Source organism: Salvelinus namaycush, chromosome 19 (genome assembly GCF_016432855.1).
Source record: "Salvelinus namaycush isolate Seneca chromosome 19, SaNama_1.0, whole genome shotgun sequence".
Taxonomy (NCBI): Eukaryota; Metazoa; Chordata; class Actinopteri; order Salmoniformes; family Salmonidae; genus Salvelinus; species Salvelinus namaycush.
This window is the reverse complement of record NC_052325.1, coordinates 32,595,443-32,613,847: the sequence shown is the minus strand read 5'-3', so window position 1 is coordinate 32,613,847 and position 18,405 is coordinate 32,595,443. Positions and strand designations below refer to the sequence as shown.

The 18,405-nt window shown below is 42.6% G+C and overlaps 1 protein-coding gene across 1 annotated transcript in view; it reads right to left on the bottom strand.

Moving 5' to 3' along the window:
• The window catches only part of dgkh (diacylglycerol kinase, eta), a 79,102-nt gene that overhangs the window by 18,901 nt on the left and 41,796 nt on the right, over positions 1-18,405 (bottom strand). The window contains exons 5-11 of the mRNA XM_039014858.1: positions 16,685-16,817; positions 10,728-10,834; positions 9,089-9,214; positions 8,903-9,005; positions 4,530-4,692; positions 338-446; positions 24-245 (exon numbers count right to left, since the gene is read on the bottom strand). Coding sequence (XP_038870786.1) covers positions 24-245; positions 338-446; positions 4,530-4,692; positions 8,903-9,005; positions 9,089-9,214; positions 10,728-10,834; positions 16,685-16,817 — 963 coding nt within the window. The remainder of the gene's footprint in view (positions 1-23; positions 246-337; positions 447-4,529; positions 4,693-8,902; positions 9,006-9,088; positions 9,215-10,727; positions 10,835-16,684; positions 16,818-18,405) is intronic.

Genomic DNA, 18,405 nt, shown 5'->3' with positions numbered 1-18,405 from the left:
TTAATGTTTCAGATGTTGTGTACCTGGCCGTCGTCAGTGTCGTCTGGCGTGACGGGCCCGCTGTGTTTGGAGGGGAGCTTTATCTCGTAGGTCATGATGCTCCAGCGGTCCAACATCTTGGTGCTGGCCCGCTCCAGTTTCTCCAGAATCTGGGGAAGCTGCGTGTCATCGTCACACGATGGGCCCCAGCCCAGCACCCGCGCCAGGTCGTTTCCTGTGCCCAAGGGCAGCACTCCCAGCTGGCACTGGAGACAGAAAGAGAGGGGGGGAGTGAGAGAGTAAGTGTGTGTGGGGGAGACAGCGGGCGGGGGGGGGGGGGGGGGGGGGGGGTTCTTACCTGTTTGTGGAGGTTGAGTTTGTCTATCTCAGAGAGGACCCAACCTACACTCCCATCCCCTCCACACACCAGGATCCGGAAGTTATCAAACTTCTGAAAGAGACGCAGCCTGGAGAGCACACAAAGGAATGGTACTAGTGTCAGAGTCACTGAACAGTATAGCTTCTGTCCCTGTTCTTCCCTGATCAGGGCACCAACCACCCTGTCTCTGTCCCCAGTATCTATGCTGCATGTGCCAGGGTACTAGGGTCAGTCTGTCTTATCTGGTGTACTGTGTGATCTTAGGCATGCTCCATCTAATTCCCCTCTCTCTCACTCTGTCTCCCCTCCAGAAGGACCTTGGCCAGGTTCCATAAAACATCTTATGGTAATTTCCCTCTTTTCTTTTCCCTTAAACATACATACATACATACATACATACATACATACATATATACATACATACATACATACATACATACATATAAATACACATACAAACATACAGTACCAGTCAAATGTTTGGACACACCTACTCATTCAATGGTTTTTCTTTATTGTTAATATTTTCTACATTGAAGAATAATAGTGAAGACATCAAAACTATGAAATAACACATATGGAATCATGTAGTAAGCAAAAAAGTGTTAAACAAATCAAAATATATTTTATATTTGAGATTCTTCAAAGTAGCCACCCTTTGCCTTGACAGCTTTGCACACGCTTGGCATTCTCTCAACCAGCTTCATGATCATCCATTCACCTACTCTGCGTCTCACAAAGACACAGTGGTTGGAACCAAGAATCTCACATTTGGACTCATCAGACCAAAGGACAGATTTCCACTTGCTTGTGTTTCTTGGCAAAGGCAAGTCTCTTCTCTTATTGGTGTCCATTAGTAGTGCTTTCTTTGCAGCAATTCGACCATGATGGCCTGATTCACACAGTCTCCTTTGTACAGTTGATGTTGAGATGTGTCTGTTACTTGAACTCTGTGAAACATTTATTTGGGCTGCAATCTGAGGTGCAGTTAACTCTAATTAACCTATCCTATGCCGCAGAGGTAACTTCCTTTCCTGTGGCGGTCCTCATGAGAGCCAGTTTCATCATAGTGCTTGATGGTTTTTGCGAATGCACTTGAAGAAACTTTCAAAGTTCTTGAAATTTTCCCGATTGACTGACCTTCATGTCTTAAAGTAATGATGGACTGTCGTTTCTCTTTGCTTATTTGAGCTGTTCTTGACATAATATGGACTTGGTCTGTTACCAAATAGGGCTATCTTCTGTATCCCACCCCTACCTTGTCAAAACACAACTAATTGACTCAAAAGCATTAAGGAAAGAAATTCCACAAATTAACTTTTAACAAGGCACACCTGTTAATTGAAATGCATTCCAGGTGACTACCTCATGAAGCTGGTTGAGAGAATGCCAAGCATGTGCAAAGCTGTCATCAAGGCAAAGGGTGTCTACTTCGAAGAATCTCAAATATAAAATATATTTTGATTTGTTTTTAAAAAGAATGGTTACTACATGATTCCATATGTGTTATTTCATAGTTTTGATGTCTTCACTATTATTCTACAATGTGGAAAATAGTAAAAATAAAGAAAAACCCTTGAATGAGTAGGTGTGTCCACCGTATACATATCTTTAAAAAAATATGTTTTCCTTTATTATTTTACAATAACCCTACCACCCCTCCCCTAATTGGAGTAAACTAATGAACAACAACCCGTAGGCTTCTACTTCCAGCTTATGCTGTACTATATACATTTTATGAACACAATCCATTTTACAATAGTTATAATTTGTTTGTTTTTAGTCCGGTCTTCCCTCTACCCTCAACACCTCCCATCTATTTCTGATGTCCATCCAGTTTGATTTCTATTTGCCATACTGTATATTTTTAACAATGCTGTTTCACAATAGTTCTGAACCTATATACATTTTACGGACGCAGTATATTTCACATGAGTTATCTTGTTGTTATTAGTCCCAACTTTCAGCTCCACTCAACTCGTTCCATCTCTCTTAACACCATCCATATTGGATTTCTATTTGCCATATATTTTTCAACTGTGCTGCGATGTTTCACAAAAGTTTCTACAGATTGTAAATTTAAGACAAATATTTTTGCTAAAATAATTATTATATTTTTGATCGATTGACTATGACTTTTCAAATCACCCAGTATTTGCTATCTGCAGAGTTAGCTCCTGGTAAGTGTTGCAATTCTTCAGCCATTCCTGGACGTGTGACTAAAAACAAGCTACATATGGACAGTACCAAAATAAATGATCTAATGACTCTGTCTCTTCGCAGCAAAATCTGCAGAGCTGGGAAGGTTGTATCCCCCCCGTATATATACAATTGAAGTCAGAAGTTTACATACACCTTAGCCAAATACATTTAAACTCAGTTTTTCACAATTCCTGACATTTAATCCTAGTAAAAATTCCCTGTCTTAGGTCAGTTAGGATCATCACTTTATTTTAAGAATGTGAAATGTCAGGATAATAGTAGAGAGAATGATTAATTTCAGCTTTTATTTATTTCAACACATTCCCAGTGGGTCAGAAGTTTACATACACTCAATTAGTACATGGCAGCATTGCCTATGAATTGTTTAACTTGGGTCAAACGTTTTGGGTAACCTTCCACAAGCTTCCCACAATAAGTTGGGTGAATTTTGGCCCATTCCTCCTGACAGAGCAGGTGTAACTGAGTCAGGTTTGTAGGCCTCCTTGCTCGCACACGCTTTTTCAGTTCTGCCCACAAATGTTCTACAGGATTGAGGTTAGGGCTTTGTGATGGCCACTCCAATACCTTGACTTTGTTGTCCTTAAGCCATTTTTCCACAACTTTGGAAGTATGCTTGGGGTCATTGTCCATTTGGAAGACCCATTTGCGACCAAGCTTTAACTTCCTGACTGATGTCTTGAGATGTTGCTTCAATATATCCACATAGTTTTCCTGTCTCATGATGCCATCTATTTTGTGAAGTGCACCAATCACTCCTGCAACAAAGCACCCCCACAACATGATGCTGCCACCCCCGTACTTCACGGTTGGGATGGTGTTCTTCGGCTTGCAAGCGTCCCCCTTTTTCCTCCAAGCATAACGATGGTCATTATGGCCAAACAGTTCTATTTTTGTTTCATCAGACCAGATGACATTTCTCCAAAAAGTACGATCTTTTTCCCCATGTGGCAGTTGCAAACCATAGTCTGGCTTTATGGCGGTTTTGGAGCAGTGGCTTCAGGTTATGTCAATATAGGACTCGTTATATAGGACTCGTTTTACTGTGGATATAGGTACTTTGTACCTGTTTCCTCCAGCATCTTCACAAGGTCCTTTGCTGTTGTTCTGGGATTGAGTTGAGTATCTGGAGCATCAGCATTTGTGGGTTCGATTTCAGGCTCAAAATTGCCAGAAACAAAAAACCTTCTTCTGAAACTCGTCAGTCTATTCTTGTTCTGAGAAATGAAGGCTATTCCATGCGATAAATTGCCAAGAAACTGAAGATCTCGTACAGCTCTGTGTACAACTCCCTTCACAGAACAGCGCAAACTGGCCCTAACCAGAATAGAAAGAGGTGTGGGAGGCCCCGGTGCACAACTGAGCAAGAGGACAAGTACATTAGAGTGTCTAGTTTGAGAAACAGATGCCTCACAAGTCCTCCACTTGCAGCTTCAATAAATAGTACCAGCAAAACACCAGTCTCAACGTCAACAGTGAAGAGGCGACTCCAGGATGTTGGTGTTTCGCTGGTACTAAACCATGTAAGGAGCACAATCCATGGATACAAAGCTAGCTGGCTAGCTAGCTACCGTCTCTGTAAGTTTGCTTGACGTACTAAAAGTAATAGAAACAAGTTGAGAAAAAAGTAACTAAAAGTAATGTGTTCTATTATCTTCTGACTGATTTTGTATCTCCTGTCTTGAATTTAGAAGTTCTTTCTGACGATCTCCCAAAATAAATGTGATTTCTTTGACAAGATGTTCAGTCAGTGAATCAGGCTGGATCAAAATTACAAATCATTTATCGACTGCAAATTGACCGCAAGAAACAGATATAATATTTGACTAAAACATAATAATTTCAAAACTTGCTTACATTTGTAAACCTTAAGATTTGTCGCTGTATTATGCGTGGGAACACTGTTTTTAATTGCGATGCCATATGGTTTCCAGTAGCCAAGCCGACTCACCCTAGATGTGGTCCGCCATTGACCAGGTCAAACACCTGAGCAGGGTTGAGGAGCTGCTTGAAACGTCGTAGGAATTTAACCCCTTGGTTGTCTCCACTCTTGGAGTTGACAAAGACCAGTAGAGGACTGGCGCAGGACGGGGGACAGGTGGCCTTCCAGAAGCCTGAACACAAATACACCAAAAAACTGTGATTACATGAATGAATGGATGAAAAAGTGAGTTTTATTTAACTAGGCAAGTCAGTTAAGAACAAATTCTTATTTTCAATGACAGCCTAGGAACAGTGGGTTAACTGCCTTGTTCAGGGGCAGAACAACAGATTTCGACCTTGTCAGCTCGGGGATTCGATCTTGCAACCTTCCGGATACTAGTCCAAAGCTCTAACCACTAGGCTATCTGCCGCTCCATGAATGAAGGATTGAATGACTAAAATGGATTAATGAATGGATAGATGAATGAATCTGTGCTCAAATATTAAGAGTACTAGCCAATTATAGTAGTAAATAAAATGCAGACGTGATCTGATATACAGTACGGAACTATTGTAGATGGTGATACACTGTAGATAGGACAGGAGCAATTACATGTATAATTGTTCATCTCTACCACATTTATCACGTTGTTTATCACTGTCAAATACACTGGTTAATCCAAAATGTATTAACAATGTCCAAACTCTGAGCCGTGTCACAGTGACTAATAGAAGGGATGTGGGAAGATGAAGAGATGAAAAGAGAAGAGAGATTCTGCTATCTGCTGTACTGGATCACCCATTAACTACTGTATCATAACACCCACACACTGCAACATCATTGAGGCATCAAAGTGTGCGTGTGTGTGTGTGTGTGTGTGCGTGTGTGTGTGTGTGTCACAGTACTGAGTCAGGCTGTGCAGTTGTGTGTGGCATGTGCGGTATTAGCACACATTCTAAGCAGGAGACACACTGTGGACAACGAGCCTGTGCGTTTATAGGATTCATCATATGGCAGATTGATACGCCGCCTGTGTGTCAACATTACTCTGTGTGAAAAGGCTTTAAATTTGAGTGAGTGTATGTATGTATGTATGTACAGTGGGGCAAAAAAGTATTTAGTCAGCCACCAATTGTGCAAGTTCTCCCACTTAAAAAGATGAGAGAGGCCTGTCATTTTCATCATAGGTACAATTCAACTATGACAGACAAAATGAGAAAAAAAAATCCAGAAAATCACATTGTAGGATTTTTAATGAATTTATTTGCAAATTATGGTGGAAAATAAGTATTTGGTCAATAACAAAAGTTTATCTCAATACTTTGTTATATACCCTTTGTTGGCAATGACAGAGGTCAAACGTTTTCTGTAAGTCTTCTTTTTTTCTACAAGGTTTTCACACACTGTTGCTGGTATTTTGGCCCATTCCTCCATGCAGATCTCCTCTAGAGCAGTGATGTTTTGGGGCTGTTGCTGGGCAACACGGACTTTCAACTCCCTCCAAAGATTTTCTATGGGGTTGAGATCTGGAGACTGGCTAGGCCACTCCTGGACCTTAAAATGCTTCTTATGAAGCCACTCCTTCGTTGCCCGGGCGGTGTGTTTGGGATCATTGTCATGCTGAAAGACCCAGCCACGTTTCATCTTCAATGCCCTTGCTGATGGAAGGAGGTTTTCACTCAAAATCTCACGATACATGGCCCCATTCATTCTTTCCTTTACACGGATCAGTCGTCCTGGTCCCTTTGCAGAAAAACAGCCCCAAAGCATGATGTTTCCACCCCCATGCTTCACAGTAGGTATGGTGTTCTTTGGATGCAACTCAGCATTCTTTGTCCTCCAAACACGACGAGTTGAGTTTTTACCAAAAAGTTATATTTTGGTTTCATCTGACCATATGACATTCTCCCAATCTTCTTCTGGAGCATCCAAATGCTCTCTAGCAAACTTCAGAGGGGCCTGGACATGTACTGGCTTAAGCAGGGGGACACGTCTGGCACTGCAGGATTTGAGTCCCTGGCGGCGTAGTGTGTTACTGATGGTAGGCTTTGTTACTTTGGTCCCAGCTCTCTGCAGGTCATTCACTAGGTCCCCCCGTGTGGTTCTGGGATTTTTGCTCACCGTTCTTGTGATCATTTTGACCCCACGGGGTGAGATCTTGCGTGGAGCCCCAGATCGAGGGAGATTATCAGTGGTCTTGTATGTCTTCCATTTCCTAATAATTGCTCCCACAGTTGATTTCTTCAAACCAAGCTGCTTACCTATTGCAGATTCAGTCTTCCCAGCCTGGTGCAGGTCTACAATTTTGTTTCTGGTGTCCTTTGACAGCTCTTTGGTCTTGGCCATAGTGGAGTTTGTGTGTGACTGTTTGAGGTTGTGGACAGGTGTCTTTTATACTGATAACAAGTTCAAACAGGTGCCATTAATACAGGTAACGAGTGGAGGACAGAGGAGCCTCTTAAAGAAGAAGTTACAGGTCTGTGAGAGCCAGAAATCTTGCTTGTTTGTAGGTGACCAAATACTTATTTTCCACCATAATTTGCAAATAAAATCATAAAAAATCCTACAATGTCATTTTGTGGATTTTTTTTTCTCATTTTGTCTGTCATAGTTGAAGTGTACCTATGATGAAAATTACAGGCCTCTCTCATCTTTTAAAGTGGGAGAACTTGCACAATTGGTGGCTGACTAAATACTTTTTTGCCCCACTGTATGTATGTGTGTGTGTGTGCGTGTGTGTGCGTGCGGATGGTGACAGTCCCCAGGGGTGCTGCCATCCACACTCTCATTCTCTCTTCCTTCACTCTCTTTCTGTCATTCCTTTCTCTCTCTCTCTATCCCCCTCTCTTTGTCCTTTGCTCTCTCCATCCTCCACATCTCTTTGCTTCTCTTCTCTCTCTATCATTATTTTACCCTTCTCATTTTGCCTCTCTTCTCATTCCATCTTTCTATCCCTCTCTCTCTTTCCCACCTTCTCTCTCTCTCTCTAATCTTGGCAGCGGCGGAGCAGAGATGGGAGCGGAGAGGGGGAGGAAAGTCACAACGTTTCAGCACGTGCCACAGTCAGCTAGCAGCCAATTAGATTAGAGCCCTCTCAAGCCTGCACTGGGGCGAGGGCAAATCCTGGCATGTGGAGGGGGGAGGGGTTGAAGACATTGAAGAGAGGGAGAGGAAGATATTTGGAAGAAAGAGGAGAGGAAAAGAGGGAGAGGGGAAGACATGGTGAGAGAAGGGAGGGAGACATGGGGATATATGGGGAGACAGAGGGGGAGGGGCAGAGATAGAGGGGGAGAGAGGGGCGGGAACAGAGCGAGGGAGCTATAGGAGCGGGAACAGAGATAGAGGGAGATGGAGGGGCGGGAACAGAGAGAGGGAGCTATAGGAGCGGGAACAGAGATAGAGGGAGATGGAGGGGCGGGAACAGAGATAGAGGGGCGGGAACAGAGATAGTGGGAGATAGAGGGGGAGTAGAGGGGCAAGTAGAGATTTTTGTAGCTGAAACTCATCTCATTTCTCATCCAATCATCTCTTTATTCTTTTGATCCTCCTTTCTTCTTCCACACCTTTCCAAGTTAGTCGATATGATCACCCTCAGAATGACTCTGTGTTAGTGTGTGTGTGTGCACCTGCCTGAAATATCTATTTTATACACCCGTCAATACAATACCCACGCACAATTTCCTGACACGCGCGCACACACGCACACGCACGCACACACGCATACACACTGGTGGGAGCAAACGAGAGTGTATAAATTCCACACCAGAAGGTGATATTAGTATTAGAGTGAAAACACTAATATTTACATTCCTCTTCCATAGTTTCCATCACATGATACTGCTTTATACAGCACCATAATCTGGGTTGTGTTCATTTGGAACCAAAGGGAAGAAAGGGGACTGAAACAGGAAGGGACTACCTGGACTTATCCAATTAGAAATGCTTATTTCCTCAGCAAAACATTAAACAATTATTTCCATTATGCTCCCTAATGAATACAACGCTGGGATGTATATGTATTTGTGTGTGTGCGTGTGCGTGTGCGTGTGCGTGTGCGTGTGTGTGTGTGTGTGTGTGTGTATATGTCTGGAGAATGATTAATTTCTCTCTGTTTTAATCATCCCCAGGTCAATCTGAGAGGAAATTAGCAAAGCCAATGAGGTGACTCCTTTATAACATTGATCTGCACTGCAATTCACTCCACTTTCCCCCGGTCAGTAATACATGTTTTATTGAAGAAAAAAGATTGTCATTGAGAACTCTCATTGTCCATTTGCGTGTAGAGACATCCTATGTGACTACACTATTCTGTAAGCCTTTCCAAGAATGTGTGTAATGCAATATGGCCCGTAGTAATGAAGTGTGTGTGTGTGTATGTTTATGTGTGTGTATGTGCGTACCATCCGAGTCGATGCTGTTGAGAGCAGTAGGAGGGATGATGGAGACTTTACACTGGCCCAGGGGACATTTCCTGGGGTACAAGTCCATACAAGCTGTGTGTACCTGGAAAAACACAGAGTTTGTGTTAGAACACACACACACACACACCATACACACAGACACACACTCCACACGCACACACTCACCATGGCCTTGCACCAGAGGCAGCGCCAGTCCTGCAGTCGGAGCACGCTGCCACAGGTCTTGTCACACACGGCACACTTGGCACTAACAGGCAGGTTCCCCTCCAGCCACTGGTGGGGCATGGCAATCTACAGGACAGAAGGAGAGAGTCAGTCAGGTACAACGTTTATCAGGGGTAGAAATATATTATTCTATTTTCTACCTTCTCGTGCCATCTGTTGCTGACACACACAAGTATGTACACAAGGACACACACACACACAGATATACAGTGCCTTCGAAAAGTATTCAGACCCCTTTTTCCACATTTTGTTAAATCCTCAGCAATCTACACAAAATACCCCATAATGACAAAGCAAAAACTGGTTTTTAGAAATGTTTGCAAATTTCTTACAACAAAAAAACAGAAATACGTTTGGAAAGTCACATACCTGTCTATATAAGGTCCCACGGTTAATAGTGCATGACAGAGCAAAAACCAAGCCATAAGGTCAAAAGAATTGTCAGTAGAGCTCTGAGACAGGATCGTGTCGAGGCACAGATCTGGGGGAGGGTACCATTCTTAAATGGAAGAAGTTTGGAACCACCAAGGCCGCCCGGCCAAATTGAGCAATCTGGGGAGAAGGGCCTTGGTCAGGGAGGTGAGCAAGAACCCGATGGTCACTCTGACAGAGCTCCAGAGTTCCTCTGTGGAGATGGGAGAACCTTCCAGAAGGACAACCATCTCTGCAACACTGCACCAATCAGCCCTTTACGGTAGAGTGGCCAGAGGGAAGCCACTCCTCAGTAAAAGGCACATTACAGCCCGCTTGGTGTTTGCCAAAAGACACCTAAAGGACTCTCAGACCATGAGAAACATTGAATGACTAAAATGGATTCTCTGGTCTGATGAAACCAAGATTGAACTCTTTGGCCTGAATGCCAAGCGTCACGTCTGGAGGAAACCTGGCAACATCCCTACGTTGAAGCATGGTGGTGGCAGCATCATGCTGTGGGGATGTTTTTCAGCGGCAGGGACTGGGAGACTAGTCAGGATCAAGGGACAGATGAACAAAGAAAAGTACAGAGAGATCCTTGATGAAAACCTGCTCCAGAGCAATCAGGACCTCAGACTGGGGCGAAGGTTCACCTTCCAGCAGGACAACGACCCTAAGCACACAGCCAAGACAACGCAGGAGTGGCTTCGGGACAAGTCTCTGCATGTCCTTGAGTGGCCCAGCCAGAGCCCGGACTTCAACCTGATCGAACATCTCTGGAGAGACCTGAAAATAGCTGTGCAGCAACGTTCCCCATCCAACCTGACAGAGCTTGAGAGGATCTGCATAGAAGAATGTGAAAAACTCCCCAAATACAGGTGTGCCAAGCTTGTAGCGTCATACCCAAGAAGACTCAATGCTGTAATTGCTACCAAAGGTACTTCAACAAAGTCCTGAGTAAAGGGTCTGAATACTTATGTAAATGTATATTTCAGTTTTTGATTTGTCATTATGGGGTATTGTGTGTAGATTGATGGGGGGGGGGAAACAATTGAATACATTTTAGAATAAGGATGTAACGTAACAAAATGTGGAAAAAGACAAGGGGTCTGAATGCTTTCCGAAGGAACTGTACATGAATACACACCCACACCCACACACTCACCCCATCCTCGTCTTCGATGATGTCTTTCCCTATGGAGGCCAGTGTGGTCCATTTGCAGTTGTTGGTGGCCCTGACGGCACACCGCTTGTGAGCTTTGAATTTACACACTGGAAAACAAACGCAAACAACAAACACACCTCGTTAGTCTGGTCAACAATAGCAACAACACAGAGCATCATGTTCAACACCACAGTGAGAGAGGTTGATGAGAATGGGTTTACCAGAATGGTGTATAAACAGACAGAGGAGAGGTGTTTGGTGAAAATGTGCTTCAGTCCCCAGTTCTAACCCTGCCTGACGAGTGTGTCTCAAAATGCACAACGAGAGCAGGGACTGTCCAGTGACTGAGCCCCATCCTAAGCTTGCTCTCTCTGTCATTTGGTCATTTTGCCATATCTGCCTGTGTGTTTAACAGAAAGAGGACCAGAGCCAATCTTAATTCTAGCCCCAGCCCTTTGTGCCTGTGTGCTTGCGTGTGAGCCCTTACATACAGCTCCATATGCCTATAGCCCTCTAACGTCCTAGAGGATTACAGTATTACAGACATAGCTCTAATCACCCTGGCAATACCAGCAGGTTCACACAACGACAATGATGTTTTAATGTCATATACACCGGATAAGTACAGTGAAATGTTTTACAGGGTCAGCCATAGTAGGAAGATGCCCCTGGATCAAACTGGGGTTAGGTGCTTTGCTCAAGGGCACATCGACAGATTTTTCACCTTGTCTGCTCAGGTATTCAAACCAGCGACCTTTCGGTTACTGGCCCAGGCTACCTGCCGCCCTGCCGTATAGTATCATGGTAGCACTTAATTGTACCCTACTGAAATTGCCCGATTTTTATGAGGTAAAATAGTAATTATACAGTAATAGCCTATGAAGCTATTTTTTAGGGTTTGACAAGCATAGGCATAATTTGGTACAATTGTGTTGAATTAGTTTTGAATTAGGTACCAGAGAGTACCTATTGTTACCGCACACCAAAATAATGCACATTTTAGGAACCACTGCATCAAAATACATCACCACTCACATCACAGGGAATGCAAGTGTCAGAGGCACGGAATATACCGCCTGTATCCCTGTCACGAGCCTACCGGCTGCTCAAAACAATGTGAACTGTGAAACCCAATTCTGTATGCATGAGAGGAACCTGAGTAAGAGAAGGACTATGTAACATACTGTTGTGGAAAACTCCAAATTCTGCCACCACAATACTATACATCTATGCATACAGTCTATAAATGAGGGCCAGCCTGTAAGGCACTTATTGTTCGTGGCTTTGTATAAGAGCGGTCTGCTAAATGTAGACTGAATACTTTATATCTCGCCACCACAGTTAGTGGAGAAAGCCCATAATGGATACTGAAAAGATATATAAACATAACATGTCAAGTGTTGGTCCCATGTTTCATGAGCTGAAATAAAAGATCCCAGAAATGCTCCATGTGGCAAGAAGCTTATTTCTCTCAAATGTTTTTCACAAATTTGTTTACATCCCTGTTAGTGAACATTTCTCCTTTGCCAAGATAATCCATCCACCTGACAGGTGTGGCAAATGATACTGACTGGTTTTCTGATCCACGGCCCTACCTTTAAAAAAAAAAAAAAAAAAGTTCTATGACCAACAGAATGAAATCCATAGATTAGGGCCTAATGAATTCATTTCAAATGACTGATTTCCTTATATGAACTGTAACTCAGTGAAATCTTTGAATATGTTGCATTTATATTCTTGTTCAGTGTATGTATATTCATTATAGATGAGGAGGCACTTATCAGCCAACCATAAAATGACTGGACTTGGAAAGTTCCACTATAGAAACAACACACAGATGCAAACACATGCACCCATGCAGGCACGTGCGGACACACAAACACACACCGAGACTAATTGGCCAGTGTCACCGCTTGTCATTGGCAGACTGTGATAAACATTGTGTTCTCTTCAAGTCGTGAAATGTTCTACTAAATGCATTTAGAGTTAGATTAGAGAAACATTGATTGCAGACGGATACGAGATGTTTGTTTTGAGAGAGATCGTCTTCCTGGTTTCAGTCTGTTTGTAGCCAGAGGATGGTTGGGGAGGTGTGTGTGTGACACATACATCAATTCCTATCGATCGTCCTGTGCAGGAAATCAAAGTAAAACATAAGCAGCTCTGATTGCTGTGAAACCGTCTGTCTAGCTGTTCTCACCACTTAAGAATCTCTCTCTCACACACACACACACACACACACACACACACACACACACACACACACACACACACACACACACACACACACACACACACACACACACACACACACACACACACACACACACACACACACACACACACACACATCAAGCTGTGTCTGTACAGTAGGTGTTGCATTATCAGTTGAAATATAGAGATCAGCACATGGTCCAATGTTCCAAAAAGGAGACAAAAATAGTGAAAGCAATGTTCTTTACAAAAGCGTTCTTCCATGAAGCCACAACAATGCAATCAGAATGAATCACAAGAAGCTAATGATCCGATACCCTAGACAAGGCAAATTCAAATCTGGACCTGGAAGCCAGTTCCATTTTGGATTTTTATCTTAACCCTCTAATCAAGGACTGAGGCGGAGAGGGAGAGAGAGACACCCTTTATTAGACTGTCTGACGGCCACACACATACAGCCTCTGAATATTATGACTCAATATGTTCTTCTCCCTAACAGATGAAATATCCCTTGTGCTGTTGTCTGCCCTTGTTAATGTGTGTGCAATGTTGTGCTATTGCCATAGGTCTCTCTTCGTGTATCATGGTGGCATTGCTCCTGTAAGTTGCTCTGGATAAGAGCATCTGCTAAATTACTAAAATGTCAACAGTAAAATGATGTATCTGTGCTGTTGCCAAGTGTGTTCTGTCTATGTTGTCCATCTTGTCTTTCACTTTTAATCACTGCCCCCTGCCCCACAGGAGGCCTTTTGCCTTTTGCCAGGCTGTCATTGTAAATAAGAATTTGTTTTTAATTTACGTTAATGGTAAAATAAATGTTATATATACAGTACCAGTCAAAGGTTTGGACACACCTACTCATTCAAGGGTTTTTCTTTATTTTCTACATGGTAGAATAATAGATAAGACATCAAAACTATGAAATAACACATATGGAATCATGTAGTAACCAAAAAAGTGTGAAACAAATCAAAATATATTTTAGATTTGAGGTTCTTCAAAGTAGCCACCCTTTGCCTTGATGACAGCTTTGCACACTCTTGGCATTCTCTCAGCCAGCTTCATGAGGTAGTCACCTGGAATGCATTTTAATTAACAGGTGTGCCTTGTTAAAAGTTCATTTGTGGAATTTCTTTCCTTCTTAATGCGTTTGAGCCAATCAGTTGTGTTGTGACAAGGTAGGGGTGTTATACAGAAGATAGCCCTATTTGGTAAAAGACCAAGTCCATATTATGGAAAGAACTTTGAAAGTTTCTTCAAGTGCAGTCGCAAAAACCATCAAGCGCTATGATGAAACTGGCTCTCATGAGGACCGCCACAGGAAAGGAAGACCCAGAGTTACCTCTGCTGCAGAGGATAAGTTCATTAGACTTAACTAAACCTCAAATTGCAGCCCAAATAAATGCTTCACAGAGTTAACGTCCATTATTCAGAGGAGACTGCATGAATCAGGCCTTCATGGTCAAATTGCTGCAAAGAAACCACCACTAAAGGACACCAATAAGAAAAAGAGACTTGCTTGGGCCAAGAAACATGAGCAATGGACATTAGACCAGTGGAAATCTGTCCTTTGGTCTGATGAGTCCAAATTTGCTATTTTTGGTTCCAACAGCTGTGTCTTTGTGAGAAGCAGAGTAGGTGGTTCCCACCGTGAAGCATGGAGGAGGTGTGATGGTGTCACGCCCTGACCATAGAGATCCTTTTTATGTCTCTATTTTGGTTGGTCAGGGTGTGAGTTTGGGTGGGAATTCTATGTCTGGTGTTCTATGTTGTCTATTTCTTTGTGTTTGGCCGTGTGTGGTTCTCAATCAGAGGCAGCTGTCTATCGTTGTCTCTGATTGAGAACCATATTTAGGTAGCCCGTTTTCCCACTGAGTTGTGGGTGATTATTTTCTGTTTAGTGTTTTTCGTCACCTTACAGAACTGTTCGTTTGTCGTGTTGTTGTTTTGTTAGAGTGTTCATATTTATTAATATAACGTATTATGAATACTTACCACGCTGCACCTTGGTCCTCTTCTCCTTCTCCCGATGACGTTCGTTACAGATGGTGTGGGGTGCTTTGCTGGTGACACAGTCAGTGATTTATTTAGAATTCAAGGCACACTTAACCAGCATGGCTACTACAGCATTCTGCAGCGATACGCCATCCCATCTGGTTTGCGCTTGGAGACTATTATTTGTTTTCAACAGGACAGTGTCCCAAAACACACCTCCAGGCTGTGTAAGGGCTATTTGAATAAGTAGAGTGATGGAATGCTGCATCAGATGACCTGGCCTCCACAATCACCTAACCTCAATCCAATGAAGATGGTTTGGGATGAGTTGGACCGCAGAGTGAAGGAAAAGCAGCCATCAAGTGCTCAGCATATGTGGGAACTCCTTCAAGACTGTTGGAAAAGCATTCCTCATGAAGCTGGTTGAGAGAATGCCAAGAGTGCGCAAAAGCTGTCATTAAGGCAAAGGGTGGTTACTCTAAAGAATCTAAAATATGTTTTGATTTATTTCACACTTTTTTGATTACTTTGTGATTCCATATGTGTTATTTCATAGTTTTGATGTCTTCACTAATATTCTACAATGTAAAACATTTTAAAAATAAAGAAAAATCCTTGAATGAGTAGGTGTGTCCAAACATTTGACTGGTACTGTATATGATTCATACCTAACAAGTGTAATCAGCACAACTGATTTAATAGAAAAGAGTGGGAATGAAGCAACTGCCACTGTTTCATTGGGCTCTGTTTTAGACTGCTCCATCTATCCACACCTAAGCTGTAAAGGAACAGTATAACCAACCATTTTTATACCAGTACTATTTATACACCACTTCCTGGTTTCATATAAGGAGCCTGTGAGTCAGACAACCATAATGAACACCATATGAACATGAATCTAATAATAATTAGCCTATAGCGTTCACATCATCTGCAAGTGCGTGTGTGGTGTGTCTGTGTGTGTGTTTGTGTGTGATTAGTCTAACCTTCCACATCATCTCGAACCATAAAGCATGTATAATGTAGAAGACTGCAGATGGGAGAGATAGAAAATATGCTAGGGTTACGTGTATGGAGCAGTCTATGATCCACACACCACACACCCCACACACACACACACATCCATAATAGCCTTTGAGGATGCTTCAAGGAGGAAGCCCTTTATTTCAGAGCAATTAATGGGTTATCATTAGCCTCTCACAGTAGGCTAGCCAGCAAAGAGGACACTACAACGTCTAGGACAAATTGTACGCTCTTCTCAACCCACAACTTATTTCTCCAGCGAATACACCAATCCCCTATCATTCAGCTCCTGCACAGCTCTGCCCTACTATACTATACATAATCGATCCGGAGGGAAACAAAGCATAAAGTAGTATTGAATGGATACTTAAATTGAACTGCCCCCAGCCCTGCCCTACTTATAGACCTATTCTCTGGATGGTGTGGGCTTGTTGCGACTTTATACTCCACGGGGAGGGAAGAGGAATAAGTAAGTAAGTCCTATTCCCCATTGTACAGCCCCAGTCTTATATCTCCACTCCCCTCCACCTGTCCAGGACTGATTGAAACTACCACAGCCCAAGAGGGACACACAGCACTAAGGCAAACACAGAGCAGTAGCATGCTTCTCGCTGGTCCATTAATGAGTAGATGGAGAGACGTGGGAGGAGGGATGGACAGATAGTTGAGGAGGAGAGGTGTTAGGAGAGATAAAACAGAGATGTGTGTGTGTGAGAGAATCTTACCTTCGCAGGACAGGCCGTGGGAAGTGACGCCAGAGAGGCTGTCTCTACAGACGTTACAGAAGGTGGGGCGTGCATGGGAGCAGGCATACCAGTTGTGCATCCCTGAGAAATGTTCCACATTAAACTGTGCTGTCTGGCAAACGAGAGGTTAAATCAGGTTGGCAACACCAGGATACACAGTCAGGCACTAGACTTTACACATTAGGCTCCATTTTGCTCATGTTAAAAAAACACAGACTGAGAGAAATAACCATAACATTTGGAAAAGACAGAATGGCACAAAATACCTTAAAGGCACAGTGCAGTCAAAAACGTGATTTCCTGTGTTTTGTAGATATTTCTACACTATGAGGTTGGAATAATACTGTGAAATTGTGGAAATTATGATAATGCCCTTTTAGTGTAAGAGCTGTTTGAAATGACCGCCTGAAATTTCAGCCTGTTTTAGCATAGAGTTTTGGCCTTCCATGGTAACATCACCATGCGGTAAATTAGTTAACAGTGGTGTAAAAAGTACCCAATTGTGATAACTGAGTAAAAGTATAGATACCTTAATAGAAAGTTACTCAAGTAAAATTAAAGTCACCCAGTAAAATACTACTTGAGTAAAAGTCAAAAAAGCATTTGTTTCCTAATATACTTAAGTATCAAAAGTAAATGTAATTGCTAAAATTACTTGCTTCGAGGCAAGCAACACTGAAGCATGCATGATAGTACCAATTTTTCCGGACGACTGTGTGATCACGTTCGCCGTAGCCGATGTGAGCAAGACCTTTAAACAGGTCAACATTTACCAACATTTACATTTACAGGGCCAGACGGATTACCAGGACGTGTACGCCGAGCATGCGCTGACCAACTGGCAAGTGTCTTCACTGACATTTTCAACCTGTCCCTGGCCAAGTCTGTAATACCTACATGTTTCAAGCAGACCACCATAGTCCCTGTGCCTAAATGACTACCGACCCGTAGCAATCACATCTGTAGCCACGAAGTGCTTTTAAAGGCTGGTCATGGCTCACATCAACACCATCATCCTAGAAACCGTAGACCCACTCCAATTTGCATACCGCCCCAACAGAACTCCTTCAAGACTGTTGGAAAAGCATTCCTCACGAAGCTGGTTGAGAGAATGCCAAGAGCGTGCAAAGCTGTCATCAAGGCAAAGGGTGGCTACATTGAAGAACCTCAAATCTAAAATATATTTTGATTTATTTAACACTTTTTTTGGTTACTACATGATTCCATGTGTTATTTCATAGTTTTGATGTCTCGTGTGTAGAAAATAGTTTCTACAATGTAGAAAATAGTAAAAAAATAAAGAAAAACCCTGGAATGAGTAGGTGTATCCAAACTTTTGACTGGTACTGACATATTACCTCAATGACCTGGACTAACCTGTACCCCCACACATTGACTCGGTACCGGTACCCCCTGTATATAGCCTCGTTATTGTTCATCTTTTGTTTTTTACTTTCGTTTATTTAGTAAATATTTTTCTTAACTCTTATTTTTCTTAAAACTGCATTGTTGGTTATGGGCTTGTAAGTAAGCATTTCACTGTAAGGTCTAAACCTGCTGTATTCGGCGCATGTGATAAATAAAATTTGATTTTCATTTGAATTGCGTGCAATGCATTTTCACACCATTTACTGAAACAAATATTTCTCAAAGACATAGTTAAAGAAAAGTTACAAATTGCTTTCCACGAATTGCACTGC